This window comes from Wallemia mellicola (genome assembly GCF_000263375.1).
Source record: "Wallemia mellicola CBS 633.66 unplaced genomic scaffold WALSEscaffold_18, whole genome shotgun sequence".
In the NCBI taxonomy this organism is placed as follows: Eukaryota; Fungi; Basidiomycota; class Wallemiomycetes; order Wallemiales; family Wallemiaceae; genus Wallemia; species Wallemia mellicola.
Window position 1 is genome coordinate 120271 of NW_006531975.1, and position 12471 is coordinate 132741.

A 12471-nucleotide genomic window follows, 5' to 3' on the forward strand; every position below is an offset into this window, starting at 1 on the left:
CAAACACAAAACAAAATTCATTAAAATAAACATTTCGGGTGTAATTATCATTTAGCAATTAGCGGATATATGACTTCTAAGTCTATGTCCTCCCGGACTGCAAACCATTCTTAGCGTGGGTCTTTTATTTCATAATGGATGAATATCTACTACCGGGTTAGAACAGTCATCAGCTTACCATCAAGACTCACATCATCTACGTTCTTGAACTTTCGAGACTCATCGCCGTCGAGGCGTGACTTACCAACTACTTCTCTTTCTGTCCAGTAATCGATCTGGTTCTGGCCATTTTCAGCTTTAGTTGTAGTTGGCATCCAAACTCTTTCGCCCGTATCAGGGTCTTTGACAGCATTGAACCATCTTGGTTTGTGAGGCGGTAACTTGCCCGTCTCCCTTTCCTTGCGTGTAGCTCTTTGCTTCTCCTCGTTCTGTATCTTGAGGTCATTCGCGAGATCATAAAGACCAATTTCGAATGCACGCTGATCTGGTCTTAATCTACAGTCGGTATTTGGTAACCACTTTTTCAAGTCTGCTCGCTCTTGAGGCGTCAACGTAGCCAACTGGTCCCCAGGGAGGTCATTAAGGGTGATCGCAAATGGCGACAAATTGAAAGGCAATTTTGGCTTCTCCGAGTTCTTCCAGAGGAGAAGGTATTCTGCACTGTTGTCAATCTGTTCATCTGCGCCGATATCCTCAGTACCATGCTCAATTTTCTTCGCAACGAGCTGGGTGATCCATCTACCTGCAATAACCCATTTATGTTGCTTTTGAGCGTTCTCGACGAAACCCTTAATCTCTTGTCCTTTGCCTCTCCATGGACGAGCCTTGAATGTCAAAGTGCATGACTCGCCTGTACGGTGATTTACGACGACCATATCACCAAAGTGATCAATTACCGGCGAACCAGTTATGAATCCTGTAACTGCGGTCGTGACCTTCTTCCAACTGTAGTGTTCAATTATGAGCTCTTCACCAGTAACTTTGCATTTCTCTCTAGGGTAGGTTACGCCTTCTTTTGCCCAAGTGGCTGGAAGCTTGAGCTCGATATGCGCAATACCAGTAGGTCTAATTTCAAATGAAGTTCCCATGAACTTGTTCTTTGCATCCACTTCACCTTTGTATATCCATCTTGGGTTCTCACCCCAACAGGCAGACATTGGTGGATGGTGGCTAACCTGTTCACTAAAGTAGCGATATTGTTTGTCGAATCTACAGTATTCGAATGTCTCACCCAACATTGGATTGAATGGTTTGGCGATTCTGCCCATCGTCGAACTGTAATTCGATGCAGCGAACGCAGCTACATATGCTACTCTCTTGAATGGATCTGGGTTTTTAGCCGCAGCATCTAAACACTCTGTGAACTCCATATCTTCTGCCATTCTCTGCAACATGGATGTTGGTTCATTGAACATGACGGGGAAACTAATTTTCGTGAGATCCTTTCCAATCGAGTTTTTGAGAACGCTCCAGAGACTGATTGGTGGTCGCTTATCATCCGATATTGGCATTTCACTTCTAAGCTCTCTGTAGGGTTCATATGGGACGAGATCCTCAACTGGTGGGTCGTCTTTCTCAGCTTGAACGATATCTTGGTTAATTGGTAGGGTACCCTCTTCAACAGCGTCAAAGAAATCATCGTCGTCATCATCCTCTTCTGAAGATACTCTAGCCATTGGAGATGGACGTTGTGCATCCTTTATTGGAGCATGTTGAGCAGCTTGTGGAGGAGCACTCACACCGCTTTGGTCATCTTGCTGACCGGCATAGATATTGCCGTCGGATCTAGTTGGAGCAGTTTCACCTGAATCGATAACTGCAGCTTTGCTTGGTGGAGACAAGCTTGATGTACCAAGAGCAGCATCATGGAGGTCACTTTTCTTTTGTTTAAGTGCTTTGCGACGCTCTTCTTGTGACTTGTGGATGTTCTCAAGCTCGCCCTCAACCTTGGCAGTCTCTACGGCGATTGTTGCAATATTCTCCTCCCAAAGTCTAGCAGTTTCGCGTTCATGTTGAAGAACTTTCTTGTAGTAAACCTCTCTGTCATTAACCATTGCTTGCCAGTCGTTCACAAGGCCGTGGAGGGTCTCAATGGAGCCCTTCAGCGCCTGTTTACGTTCGTTGTGAGACTCTTTGTCACCTTCGGCATCATCCTTAAGGAATGTATTCATGAGCTGTGGTAGGTGAGCTTAAGAAATCACACTTTTTTCTCACCTACACTTTCAGTTGCTTCGATATGCGCTGATAGCTTCTGTCCCTCGAGCTCAAATTTATCAGCGTGTGGTATAGAGTTAACGTCGTAGCTCTCGATAGTTTCGTCAATTGAATAAGTCGGCGAAGCGCCTCTTACGCTCTGGAAATCTGTGAGGGAAGACTTAGATCCATGGCGGCTATGTGAGTGACTATGAGCATATAAAGAACGACCACCAGAGATCGATGGTGATCTCTGTACATCGATCGAATTTCTATCTCCACTTTTAATATCCTGGATAGTCAAATTAATAGCTTGTTTCCAAGATGCTGCGTCGGTCGGATGATCAGCTCTGACTAAGAACTTGTTGTTCGGAGAGTGGATTTCGAATTTCCTGTTATCACCACTCTTGTCTTCTTTCAAGCGACCATACTCAAGATTAATAGAGCCTCTCGAAAGTTGTTTAGCTTCATCATCTGGTGATAAGTAATAGTTAAGCAAACCATCCTGTAAAACAAAGTGACGATTCTGCCAACCAGATGCCATGTTGACATACTTTTTAAGGATACCTTTCTTGTTTCTGGTCTGCACGTTCTGTGCATTCGGTTTTTGTCTTTCTTGGAGCTTAATGAAAGACTTGATTTGGTCATCCTTACACGAGCTCAAAAGTGTTTTCTGGCGTGAGTCGATAATTGTAGAGCTAGCGGCTGCGTTCTCGAATGCAACCTTAATGAGCTGAAAGTCCTTCTTAGCTGCCGCGCTGTGTAACAGCGTGGACCCCGATTGAGTGTCTATGTAACTGAGGTCGATAACGGGTGACCTCGGCAACTTGAGAAGTTGAATAAGTTCTTCACCTGCTCTACTATCTGGTGAAGATGGACGTATATATTCTGACACTAGATCGCGGTATTTCTCGTTCAACTTGATCTGACTATCGTGGATAATTGAGGCGCAGCTCTCGGATTTGCAGATTTCGAATGCGGTGCGGGCATTATTATTGCGTACTGAGTCGTTTATAGCATCATTTTGTAAGAGAAGCTCGACGACATCTGCTCTGTTTATTGATGCTGCGATGTGGAGCGCTGTATTGCCATCCTGGTCGACTTCATTAGGGTCTATAGAGTCTAAAGAGAGTAGATAAGATATAGTGGGTGCTGATAAATAGTTAGATAATAAAGAAGTGAATAAAGGACTGACGATTAGCCGCTTTGACTGCGAGAAGGAGTACGCCAGCAGCGTTCTGACTGTCTACAACGTCTTTTATTGCTGCCGTATCATTCGCTTGAAAATACTTTAGTAAATTGAACGTTATTATTGCACCATCGTCTTCTGCCATTGCTGACCAGATGGTTGTGATAGAGAGAGATGCACAATCTGTGAATCGGAGATATAGAACATATGATATTTAGCTCTGATATAGCTATAGAATCTACCGACCAGCAAGTTGTACTCTTACTATGACGACGATAATCAATCTCGTCCTCACAATTAAGCTGATATATGACATATTTAGACTGATATATCCGTCAATAAACTATCAGATACTAACATACACGCCTAAATCATCTACAATATTCAGATCCTACTCTCCGAAAGAGCTATACGAGTTCAACGGCAAAGACGAAAGCAAACCGATATACATCGCCATTGGTGGATTAGTATTTGACGTAACAAAAGGGAAATCATTCTACGGTCCAGGTGAGAGCATCGCTTATCTCTAACTCATCTAATAACGATAGATGGTCCATACGGCAACTTTGCAGGAAGAGATGCCTCCAGGGGGATGGCACTCCATTCGTTTGACGAAGATATCCTCACGCCTATCGATGAGCCGAAAGACAGTCTGAGCGATCTCACTAGAGAGCAGAGGTAAGTGAGAGCTAGCCGATAAACTGAACTAAAAACGATACACGCAGATCAGCTATGGATGAGTGGATGTCAGTATTTTGTCTCTCCCGTCTATCCACACCGCTAACAGCTTTGTAGCGACCATTTCAAGCGGAAGTACACCGTCGTTGGTAGCTTTTGAACATATATATTAATACCACCTGTAAATAGTATCTCGGTGCAAATTTATTCTTTTATTTCCCTCTGCCGCGTCCCTTCGTAACTGACAGCCATCATCCGAGGAGCAAGTCCCCAGGAGATCTCTATACAATCAACTCGGATTAATTCAAATGGCTCCCATATGGAGTAATCTCTCACGATCATCATCTAGAACTGATGTACCCTCACTTAGCAGCTCTCTACCCTCGAACGTACCTACACCAACTAGGAGACCATCCGCAGACGCACAAGGTCCCTCCAAGATAGAAATAGAACCCGAGCATGAAACTGTCGTATTACGAGGTTTACCAGGTGATAGCACTCCTTTCGTACTCCGTGGTGCCGTCAAATTACACCTTAGCCACTCTACGGAGTTCAAAGATATCACTATCCAAATATCAGGAAAATGTAGAACTAATTTACAAGATAGACACCGTACTTCCACCGTCAACGACACTCATATCCTCATCGATGAAAAGAAATCCGTCATGACGAAAGCTGGAAAGCACCACCAAACACTCGGTGCAGGTAGACACACCTTCCAATTTGAATTCGATTTACATTCTGAATTACCAGCATCCTTCCAATTAGTTAGCGGGGCCGCTTCTATCAAGTATAAACTTAAAGCTCACGCATATAGACCACAAATTATCCACAAAGACTTATATAACTCTCTGCCGATCACTCTTTTGCATGGTTTACCTTCAGAGGCCCTCGAGTTTTCGCAAACACTCGATATCGAGAACACATGGCCAAAGAAGATCATGTATGCGATCACTTTACCTCACAAGGTTTTCGCTGCTGGTGAATCGATTCCCATCTCAATAAAGTTTACACCGTTGACAAAAGGCGTCAAAGTCACCCAATTGACTACAATCGTCAAGGAATACGCTGAAACCCAGGGCAAATTTAACAAACAAGAAGATAACAGGATGGTCACAACAGCTAGACACCAGTTTTCACCTGATGGTGAGCCTATACCTGTAGAGATGCCTTTATTCAGCAAAAGAACTGATACGAATGCCATGTCGTCTCCTGGAACTAGATCTGTACCTACAAGTCCTGCAGCAAGACCACAGTCAAATTCAAACCTTGAATCTGTTCGTTCGTTGGATTTATCAAATCCTTCCTCAACTGGAGAAAGTAATGAAAACCCAAGCTGGCGCAGACCACTTAGGAGGGCCATGGTTGGTTGGTCGGATAACGATCCGAGATTAGCTGAAGGACCAGAAGACTTAACTGAACTCAATGATGGTGAAGTCGACAGTGTGATCAACGTTGACATCCCAGCTACTGCTGTGCCAACTCATCAATTTTGTGGGTGTTTCTAAATATCTTTGTTTCATCTCTAATCATTCAAAAGGGCCAGTACAGGTGTACCATAAAATTAAATGGTCGTGCATGATCCAGAACCGCGATGGTCACCAATCAGAATTGAGGTGTGCCTTACCAATCCATATTCTATCAAACAGACTATTGCAGGAGAACGTCATAGCAACAGCAAACGCGAGACGGGCGCTATTTGGACAGTCAGCTGGAGCAGCCAATCCGCAAACGGCAGATGAAGCAGCTACAGCAGCTGCTACCGCTGATTTACCATCCTACTCTAACCACATTTACGATAGAGTTCCAAACGCCAACGTCGTTACTAGTGGTACAATCCCGTCTGGTTATGGCAATCACACATACTCGCCATTGGGAGGATCGCCTGCTCCAATGTCGCCATCGGACTCTCGACCAACCACACCAGGTGTGCCAATACAAGGCTCAAATCGAGGCAGCTCTGGAATAGCAACTCCACCTGATCAGCTTATTGGTTCTTCGCCAAGCTCACCTACAAATGGACGAACACTCCCAACGAGACCGCAAATGAGCTGGGCAGATAGTGAATTTTACATGAGTTTGGGTGAAATAGCCAGAGCTCAGTCGAGGAATGCCAGTAACCAGCAACAACAAGCAGCAAACACCAGATCACCAGGAAGCTCACGTAATAACTCTCGCATGGGATCGCGTCAGCACTCCCGCGCTTCATCCCGTGCAGGATCACCAGAGAGAGGGTTCCGGAATGGTGATCTCCTACCGCAAAGGCGTGGATCTGACAGGGATAGAAGAAGCAGCGAGCAGGATATTAGTCAGGCAATAAGTTTGAATGATGATGACGACGTACAACCACCTCCTCCATCTGAAGCTAAGGAGAAGCCAACCAGGCCGTCATTCAGCTCATCCCACTCACTCAATAACCTTTTCTCGGGACACTCCTCGCATAAACTTTCTAAAAGTGTACCGAAAGCGCTTAAACCATTGACAAGCTTCAAATCACATGGACATTCGGCTTCATCTAGCAAGATTCACCAGCAATCACCATTAGCAAATACATCTCCCGACAATGGTAATGAGGATGATGATGATGACGTTAGCGCTCTGAATAGAGTTCCTTCTTATGACGTAGCCAGTAGAGGTTTCCTTGGTGGTGGTGTCGTGCCTTTACCGTGAGTATATATTCATCTATGAAGCTTATCTGACAGTGAATCAGTGAGGGATTGCCAACGTATGATGAGTCACAGACAAACATGCAGAGATCATCTACACTTGACGCAGGATCAATGCGAAAGCTGCGACAAGCCGCAGCGAACGAGAATATAGTTTCTGGCAATACCCAGAATCAGTCATTGACCGAAAGTCTGAGCCATATGAATCTAGGTCAACAAGGCAACAGCGCTGGCTCGGAAGGTATGGTATCTAGGCGTCCAAGCCGCGCATCCGCCACTTCAAGTAGTAGTCGTCGTCCACAAGTCAAATTTACACTTGAGCACGATAGTGAAGACGAAGAAGGTGGAAGCTAGAAAATCATCCACACTTTGCGATAATTTCCTTTATTCTCTTCAACCCAACAAATGGACTGTATCCAATCTATCATCACGTATTATTTCTTAAGCAAGTTTGTTATGTTCACTTTATTCGCTTAATCGTTTGTAGTCAAGAACCGAAAATATACATATATTCATTAAAATGAGTTTTTAAGAAACGACGTACATAGTGTCGAGGAATCCTTTGGCGAGGTAGTCGACGAGATCATGTCCGATCGCAGTTGAACTACCTACACCATAAAGCGCAACCATTGAGCCTTCATCTTTCTTGTCTATTTTACGTGATTTTGCCTCTTCAACTGCCCACTTGAGCGTTGCTTTGATGTCATCTACTGCAGTCAGTGTTGGACGAGTACAGGCGATGTGTAAAGCTGGAGGGTTAGCAATAGCATTAAATGAATAACCTTTTTCGTGCATAAGATCACCGACTGTGTAGATGTTTAGTGATGGGTTAACAGATTTGAAAGCCACGACTGAGGATATTGGATTTCCCATGATGGCGAGATCTGAACTGAGCTCCTGCTCTATATATTCTTGTATCGATATCCGGGCGGTGACAATGTCACGGCATGATTGGACGTAACCCTCTTGACCCATATGTGACATGACGGCCCATGTTCCTGCGATAAGTGCACCTGGACTGTGTGGCGATTAAGATAAACAAATAAGCTTGCACAGGACACTCACCGTGATCCAGCGAGCGTTGGGGATGCATATACACCACCTGTCCAATCTGGTTGACTATAATACTGATATGATCTCCATGTCTTGTTTCTATACATGATCACGGATGATCCCTGGATCATTTAATACTATTGTGACATATGCGATAAGTCACTCACCTTCGGAGCGAAACCATACTTGTGGGTGTCGCATGAGATCGATGTGACGCCGTCAACGCTAAAGTCGAATGGGGTAGTTACCAATCTCGCATCCTTGAGGAAAGGCATTATGAAACTACCAAGACAACAGTCGACTTCACTCAAAGTCAGATAATGGTTGCATCATACAATATTTGACTTACCGTGCAATCCAACACCATACTTCTTTGCCAATTTAGCGAGCTCTACAATGTCATCCACATTTCCATCCTTGGAATTTCATTAATTAACGAACGATAGAAGATTAGAACTTACGGGAAAATTAGGTGCTGAGCCGACAACCATACATGTGCTGCGATTGAGTGCTCTTCGTACGTGCTTGATGCTTACTTTGCGAGTTTCTGGGTCTACAGGGACATGTCTGAGTGTGATTCCGAAATAGTATGATGCCTGCACTGTGAGAAAGCATTCTCAGATTAGAGAGAGCCTACCTTGTTGAATGCCGCGTGTGCCGTGACAGGTACAATCCTTGATTTTCGTTAAATAGGTTTTGATAATGGTAGAAACCCACATTTCTGGATTACTTATGCCACGCGCCTCCTTAGCCCAGTTCCTATAGGCAAGACAAGCAAGCAGGATAGATTCGGTACCACCAGACTGATTGGGTTATAAATGATCCTTATGATTATCGTCACTCACTGTGGTTGTGCCTGCACCGTCTGGGCCAGCATTGTACATTTGAAGGACCATTGAGACAACCTGCGCTTCCATAGTTCTGATACCAGGGAATACATCTAGGGTATTTTAGCATAAACTACTAATCACAGCTATCCTACCTGGATGGAGCGGGTTCGAGACAGTGAAACGTCTGAAAGCATCGACGATAATACTGAGAAATCAACTATTGTTATGAAAGGAAACAAAACATACTCATTAACGTCTCCTTTATCGCCATAATATACTGCACCAGAAACGCGCCCTTATCATCGTTTAATTGGGTGTTTTGGATGGATAAACAACACACCTTCTTCCCATTTCGAGTGCTCTAAGCCACCTAAGGCAACCAAATGGTTCTCCACGGCGTCCTTGCTTAGTCCCTTGTCAGGTAATTGCTTGTGTAGCGGAAGAGACGGATCTCTGACGACCATTTTCTTATCTAAGTCACTCAGTGCTTGGTTAAGCTCATCATCGATCTGCTTTCTAGCAGATGGGAGCTGGGTGAGTAGCAATAAAGCTCTCTGGAAACGTTAGACTGTTTATTTACTCCAAATTGACGCACTCTTGATAGCGATTTGTAGATATGGCTGATCGACGGTCCTATCCCGTAAATATATATATATCTACCAACTTTAGTGACGTATTTGAGGGCTATAACACCCAATATGATATCCTTCCAGCGCTTTCCTATTAGCTCGCTCGAATACATAACTTGATCGTTGCGAATGAACGGCCAAGTTGGCGCAACGAATTCATTTGAAAGGACGCCGAATCAGATGAGAAATATTCGCTTGAGTGAGTCTACAGTTATTCCCTGGCATTCCTAATAGCATTCCTTAGGAAGGAGTGCGTCGACGTCTATGACGGAATCTAAGAGGAATGCAATTCAGGACGCCCTGGGCAACGCCTTATCAGACGACACAAACAATCGACCGACTTTGGTAGAAAGCACACAAACACTCAGCCAGAAAGAGCCGTACAGTCCTTGGAAATTGATGAATGGCCTAGCAGCTTCCACCCTACCAAGCACAAGCGTCAGTTTAGACAGCAGCAGTAGCTATCCACGCGGGCGGGCGCAATCAGACGCCAAAACCCAACTTAGAGACCTCGAGAAGACGTCAAGCTGGTCAGATAGCTGGCGGGATTGGTTAACGGGGAATACGAAAGAGCAAGACAGATATCTGAATAAGGCGGACCGCAGTATCGAACACGATAAAGGTGACCTCAAATCTAAGTGTTAGTGATCGACTTCCTTTGTCAATCTTTCTGATGACATACAGATGAAATACCCAAAAACCCGCTTGTTTTCTGCCATGGTTTACTTGGTTTTGATTTGATAGGACCTACGAATATACCCGCTCTTCAGATATCTCATTGGCGGGGCATAAGCGAAGTCCTGGAGGAGAATGGTGTAGAGGTGCTCATCACGCGTGTGCCAGCCACATCATCAGTCGAGGATAGGGCAAAGGTACTTGATGAGCAGATTGCGAAGTATCTTCCTGGTCGAGACATTAACCTTGTTGCACATTCAATGGGTGGTTTAGATTGTCGGCATTTGGCTACTCATATGAACCCAATTCGCTACAATATTGTGTCAATTACAACAATCAGCACTCCTCATCAGGGTTCCAGCTTTGCGGATTATATGATTGACGATGTAATTGGTAGACACCGTCTACCGGGCTTGCTGTCGAATCTTCCAAATAGAGTGGTACCTCTTTTTAGCGGCGACGGCAAGGCTTTCGAAGGTCTCACTACGAAATCCATGACAAGGTTCAATGAACAGACCCCTGATCTTCCGACCATCAAATATTTCAGTTATGCTGCTAGGCATGACCCTGGTATGTTTGATACCTGGCGATATCCATGGAGTATCATAGGTATGTTTATCTGTACAGTTTTGATACAATCTGACGTGACAAAGTCGAACGTGAAGGCGAAAATGATGGACTTGTCTCAGTCAAAAGTGCGCGCTGGGGTACTTTCATGGGTACTATCGAGTGGGTAGTTGTTCTAATAACATATTTTTTCTACTTACACATACCTCAGTGGGGCAAATCACCTCGATCTTGTAGGATGGGTCAACCACGCTCGCTTCGCATGGGCAGAGTTCACTGGTAGGGCAATCAAAGTGGGTACACGCTTAGCTATATTACCCTTTTAATCATTCTTTAGTATAAACCAGCAACATTTTACATGGAAATCGCTGACAATCTCGCCAAGAATGGACTGTAGTTACTACCCGCGGATCTAAATTATAAAAAATACCACACTGGCATCACTATCACTACTTTTGTATTATCAAACATGATTTATGTAGTATCGAATATTAGTGTACAATGTGTGGAATGTGCGTGTGTATATATTATGTTGGGAAATGCAAAATGCTAGTGACTTATTTAAGCTGTACGGCTGGCTCGAGCGGTGAGTCTTGTGTGTCTTGTGTTCGGCTAGAAGCAGATTGTGTGTCAGACTCTGCAATCGTGCTTAGTTCCGAAGGGCTAAAATCAGATATGGTGGGCAACATAACTGGCGTTGGGTTTGGAGAGCTGGCCAAAACTTCTATAAACACCGAGTGTACATTCTCAATCTCGCTCAGTTCATTCTGGAGACTGAGAGCAACCTGTTGAGATTCATAGATAGGCGTTGTCTGATCCATGATGATCCCCAAACGCACGTTGACGTCCTGTCCACAATGATAGACGTAACAGGATGATATTTGTAATATGCTCGCGTCGAGGTTAATGGCCTTGTAGAGTACTTTCTTTCGCGTCCGCTCGACCGCGGTTATACCAGCTAGACACTTAAATTGACGGACGAGTGTTAGTACCCAGACGGTGATAACACCAATTGATATCAAGATTGATCCTGCAGGGTCTTTGAGACATGTCAGCCCGTTTCAATGAAGATGAGACACCCACCTATCCACCATTTGAGTACTGTACCACCGGCACTAGTAAGTATACCAAATCCATTGACTGGTAAATCGTTACGGTGGTCTATGAAAAGAATTTCAATCTGACTGCTGAGATGTTTGGTCATCCCGCAATAGATACAGAGTACGATCTTGACGAGGAATGCAAAGCCTACTGCAGCAATAGAGGGGACGTGTATACCATTTATTTCGCCTGATGGGTTGTTCGATTCCGTGCTCGACTCACCCTCAATGAGAGATCGTATTGACTCAACTATAAGAATAGCATTCACAGCTATCATGAGAAAACTGTAACAACAATTAGCCACCGATGTTAGCCTCGATCCACCATCCGGCCATTTATTCTTGTCCAACTTTTGAGATCTCACATAGACCCAATTGAGAAATACGTTCGATATAGGGTCGAATATGGTATTTATCAGCGTCGAGAAGAATGAGAGACTGAGACTGCTTATCGCAGCGTAGAGTTGCAATCCGGCAAGTAGCATTGAAGATGTCATGGAGCCGTAAATCGCTATCTTGGCCTAATCTCGTTAGTCAACCTAATGATTTAGTTCCTACACACTCTTATCGTATCGTCTCGCGTATAATTACTTGGGTCTTTCCTGCTCTGTATACAATCAGTATTGTCTCATATGGTTGGATGCTGCTCACGCCGTTATCTGATTTGAGGTATGACTCTATCAGCTGCGAAGTGATATCAGTGACTTATATATACGACTTGTTGGTATCCTACTCACCGCATTCTGTGATCTATAGAACTTGCGCTCTGCTCTAGACATCCTCTCATCCTCGACGAGCTTCTCTCTAAGATTTACCGGTTTGAGCGTCTCCTCGAAGGATTTTTCGTTTTCGATAGACATTTTACAACGTTATGCTTAAAGCCTGTCGACA

The 12471-nt window shown here is 44.4% G+C and overlaps 6 protein-coding genes across 6 annotated transcripts; 3 read left to right on the forward strand and 3 right to left on the reverse strand.

The window, feature by feature from the left end:
- Nucleotides 1-40: 40 nt before the first annotated feature.
- On the reverse strand, nucleotides 41-4288 carry WALSEDRAFT_47743 (hypothetical protein). The gene is made up of 3 exons (XM_006959554.1): nucleotides 3389-4288; nucleotides 2219-3345; nucleotides 41-2174 (listed from the first exon to the last, which is right to left on the reverse strand). Exons 1-3 carry the CDS (start codon nucleotides 3525-3527, stop codon nucleotides 150-152), a joined length of 3291 nt encoding a protein of 1096 aa, XP_006959616.1. The 5' UTR covers nucleotides 3528-4288; the 3' UTR covers nucleotides 41-149.
- WALSEDRAFT_33410 (cytochrome b5) lies at nucleotides 3551-4281 on the forward strand. The gene is made up of 4 exons (XM_006959555.1): nucleotides 3551-3889; nucleotides 3931-4060; nucleotides 4108-4128; nucleotides 4178-4281. Exons 1-4 carry the CDS (start codon nucleotides 3649-3651, stop codon nucleotides 4218-4220), a joined length of 435 nt encoding a protein of 144 aa, XP_006959617.1. The 5' UTR covers nucleotides 3551-3648; the 3' UTR covers nucleotides 4221-4281.
- A 26-nt stretch (nucleotides 4289-4314) lies between the features above and the next one.
- WALSEDRAFT_61018 (hypothetical protein) lies at nucleotides 4315-7243 on the forward strand. Its single transcript, XM_006959556.1, has 3 exons — nucleotides 4315-5554; nucleotides 5601-6726; nucleotides 6771-7243. Exons 1-3 carry the CDS (start codon nucleotides 4369-4371, stop codon nucleotides 7078-7080), a joined length of 2622 nt encoding a protein of 873 aa, XP_006959618.1. The 5' UTR covers nucleotides 4315-4368; the 3' UTR covers nucleotides 7081-7243.
- Nucleotides 7244-7254: 11 nt separating this feature from the next.
- Nucleotides 7255-9073, reverse strand: WALSEDRAFT_29699 (PLP-dependent transferase; the record flags this gene model as incomplete). The annotated part of the gene is made up of 11 exons (XM_006959557.1): nucleotides 7255-7744; nucleotides 7792-7901; nucleotides 7947-8080; nucleotides 8129-8195; nucleotides 8241-8375; nucleotides 8417-8453; nucleotides 8497-8582; nucleotides 8625-8719; nucleotides 8762-8814; nucleotides 8856-8904; nucleotides 8950-9073. The coding sequence occupies 11 exons, from the start codon at nucleotides 9071-9073 to the stop codon at nucleotides 7255-7257; spliced, it is 1380 nt and encodes a 459-aa protein (XP_006959619.1).
- Nucleotides 9074-9379: 306 nt separating this feature from the next.
- Nucleotides 9380-10919, forward strand: WALSEDRAFT_33412 (alpha/beta-hydrolase). Its single transcript, XM_006959558.1, has 6 exons — nucleotides 9380-9437; nucleotides 9483-9878; nucleotides 9923-10522; nucleotides 10567-10642; nucleotides 10692-10773; nucleotides 10818-10919. The coding sequence occupies exons 2-6, from the start codon at nucleotides 9503-9505 to the stop codon at nucleotides 10875-10877; spliced, it is 1194 nt and encodes a 397-aa protein (XP_006959620.1). The 5' UTR covers nucleotides 9380-9437; nucleotides 9483-9502; the 3' UTR covers nucleotides 10878-10919.
- Nucleotides 10920-10965: 46 nt separating this feature from the next.
- WALSEDRAFT_40063 (CDF manganese transporter) lies at nucleotides 10966-12460 on the reverse strand. The gene is made up of 5 exons (XM_006959559.1): nucleotides 12318-12460; nucleotides 12232-12264; nucleotides 12143-12187; nucleotides 11564-12101; nucleotides 10966-11519 (listed from the first exon to the last, which is right to left on the reverse strand). Exons 1-5 carry the CDS (start codon nucleotides 12438-12440, stop codon nucleotides 11038-11040), a joined length of 1221 nt encoding a protein of 406 aa, XP_006959621.1. The 5' UTR covers nucleotides 12441-12460; the 3' UTR covers nucleotides 10966-11037.
- Between the last annotated feature and the right edge of the window lie 11 nt (nucleotides 12461-12471).

What these genes read in the sequence shown, in the direction of transcription:
- WALSEDRAFT_61018 (XM_006959556.1), top strand. Translation starts at nt 4,369, where the DNA reads ATGGCTCCCATATGGAGTAATCTCTCACGATCATCATCTAGAACTGAT. An exon ending in TGTGCCAACTCATCAATTTT is followed by an intron (nt 5,555 to 5,600) that starts GTGGGTGTTTCT and finishes ATCATTCAAAAG; the next exon opens with GGCCAGTACAGGTGTACCAT. An exon ending in GGTGGTGTCGTGCCTTTACC is followed by an intron (nt 6,727 to 6,770) that starts GTGAGTATATAT and finishes ACAGTGAATCAG; the next exon opens with TGAGGGATTGCCAACGTATG.
- WALSEDRAFT_47743 (XM_006959554.1), bottom strand. Translation starts at nt 3,527, where the DNA reads ATGGCAGAAGACGATGGTGCAATAATAACGTTCAATTTACTAAAGTAT. An exon ending in CGCAGTCAAAGCGGCTAATC is followed by an intron (nt 3,346 to 3,388) that starts GTCAGTCCTTTA and finishes ACTATTTATCAG; the next exon opens with CACCCACTATATCTTATCTA. An exon ending in ATATCGAAGCAACTGAAAGT is followed by an intron (nt 2,175 to 2,218) that starts GTAGGTGAGAAA and finishes CACCTACCACAG; the next exon opens with CTCATGAATACATTCCTTAA.
- WALSEDRAFT_33412 (XM_006959558.1), top strand. Translation starts at nt 9,503, where the DNA reads ATGACGGAATCTAAGAGGAATGCAATTCAGGACGCCCTGGGCAACGCC. An exon ending in ATATCCATGGAGTATCATAG is followed by an intron (nt 10,523 to 10,566) that starts GTATGTTTATCT and finishes GACGTGACAAAG; the next exon opens with TCGAACGTGAAGGCGAAAAT. An exon ending in ACTTTCATGGGTACTATCGA is followed by an intron (nt 10,643 to 10,691) that starts GTGGGTAGTTGT and finishes CACATACCTCAG; the next exon opens with TGGGGCAAATCACCTCGATC.
- WALSEDRAFT_40063 (XM_006959559.1), bottom strand. Translation starts at nt 12,440, where the DNA reads ATGTCTATCGAAAACGAAAAATCCTTCGAGGAGACGCTCAAACCGGTA. An exon ending in TCTATAGATCACAGAATGCG is followed by an intron (nt 12,265 to 12,317) that starts GTGAGTAGGATA and finishes ATCACTTCGCAG; the next exon opens with CTGATAGAGTCATACCTCAA. An exon ending in ACCTCAAATCAGATAACGGC is followed by an intron (nt 12,188 to 12,231) that starts GTGAGCAGCATC and finishes GATTGTATACAG; the next exon opens with AGCAGGAAAGACCCAAGTAA.
- WALSEDRAFT_33410 (XM_006959555.1), top strand. Translation starts at nt 3,649, where the DNA reads ATGACGACGATAATCAATCTCGTCCTCACAATTAAGCTGATATATGAC. An exon ending in GAAATCATTCTACGGTCCAG is followed by an intron (nt 3,890 to 3,930) that starts GTGAGAGCATCG and finishes TAATAACGATAG; the next exon opens with ATGGTCCATACGGCAACTTT. An exon ending in GATCTCACTAGAGAGCAGAG is followed by an intron (nt 4,061 to 4,107) that starts GTAAGTGAGAGC and finishes CGATACACGCAG; the next exon opens with ATCAGCTATGGATGAGTGGA.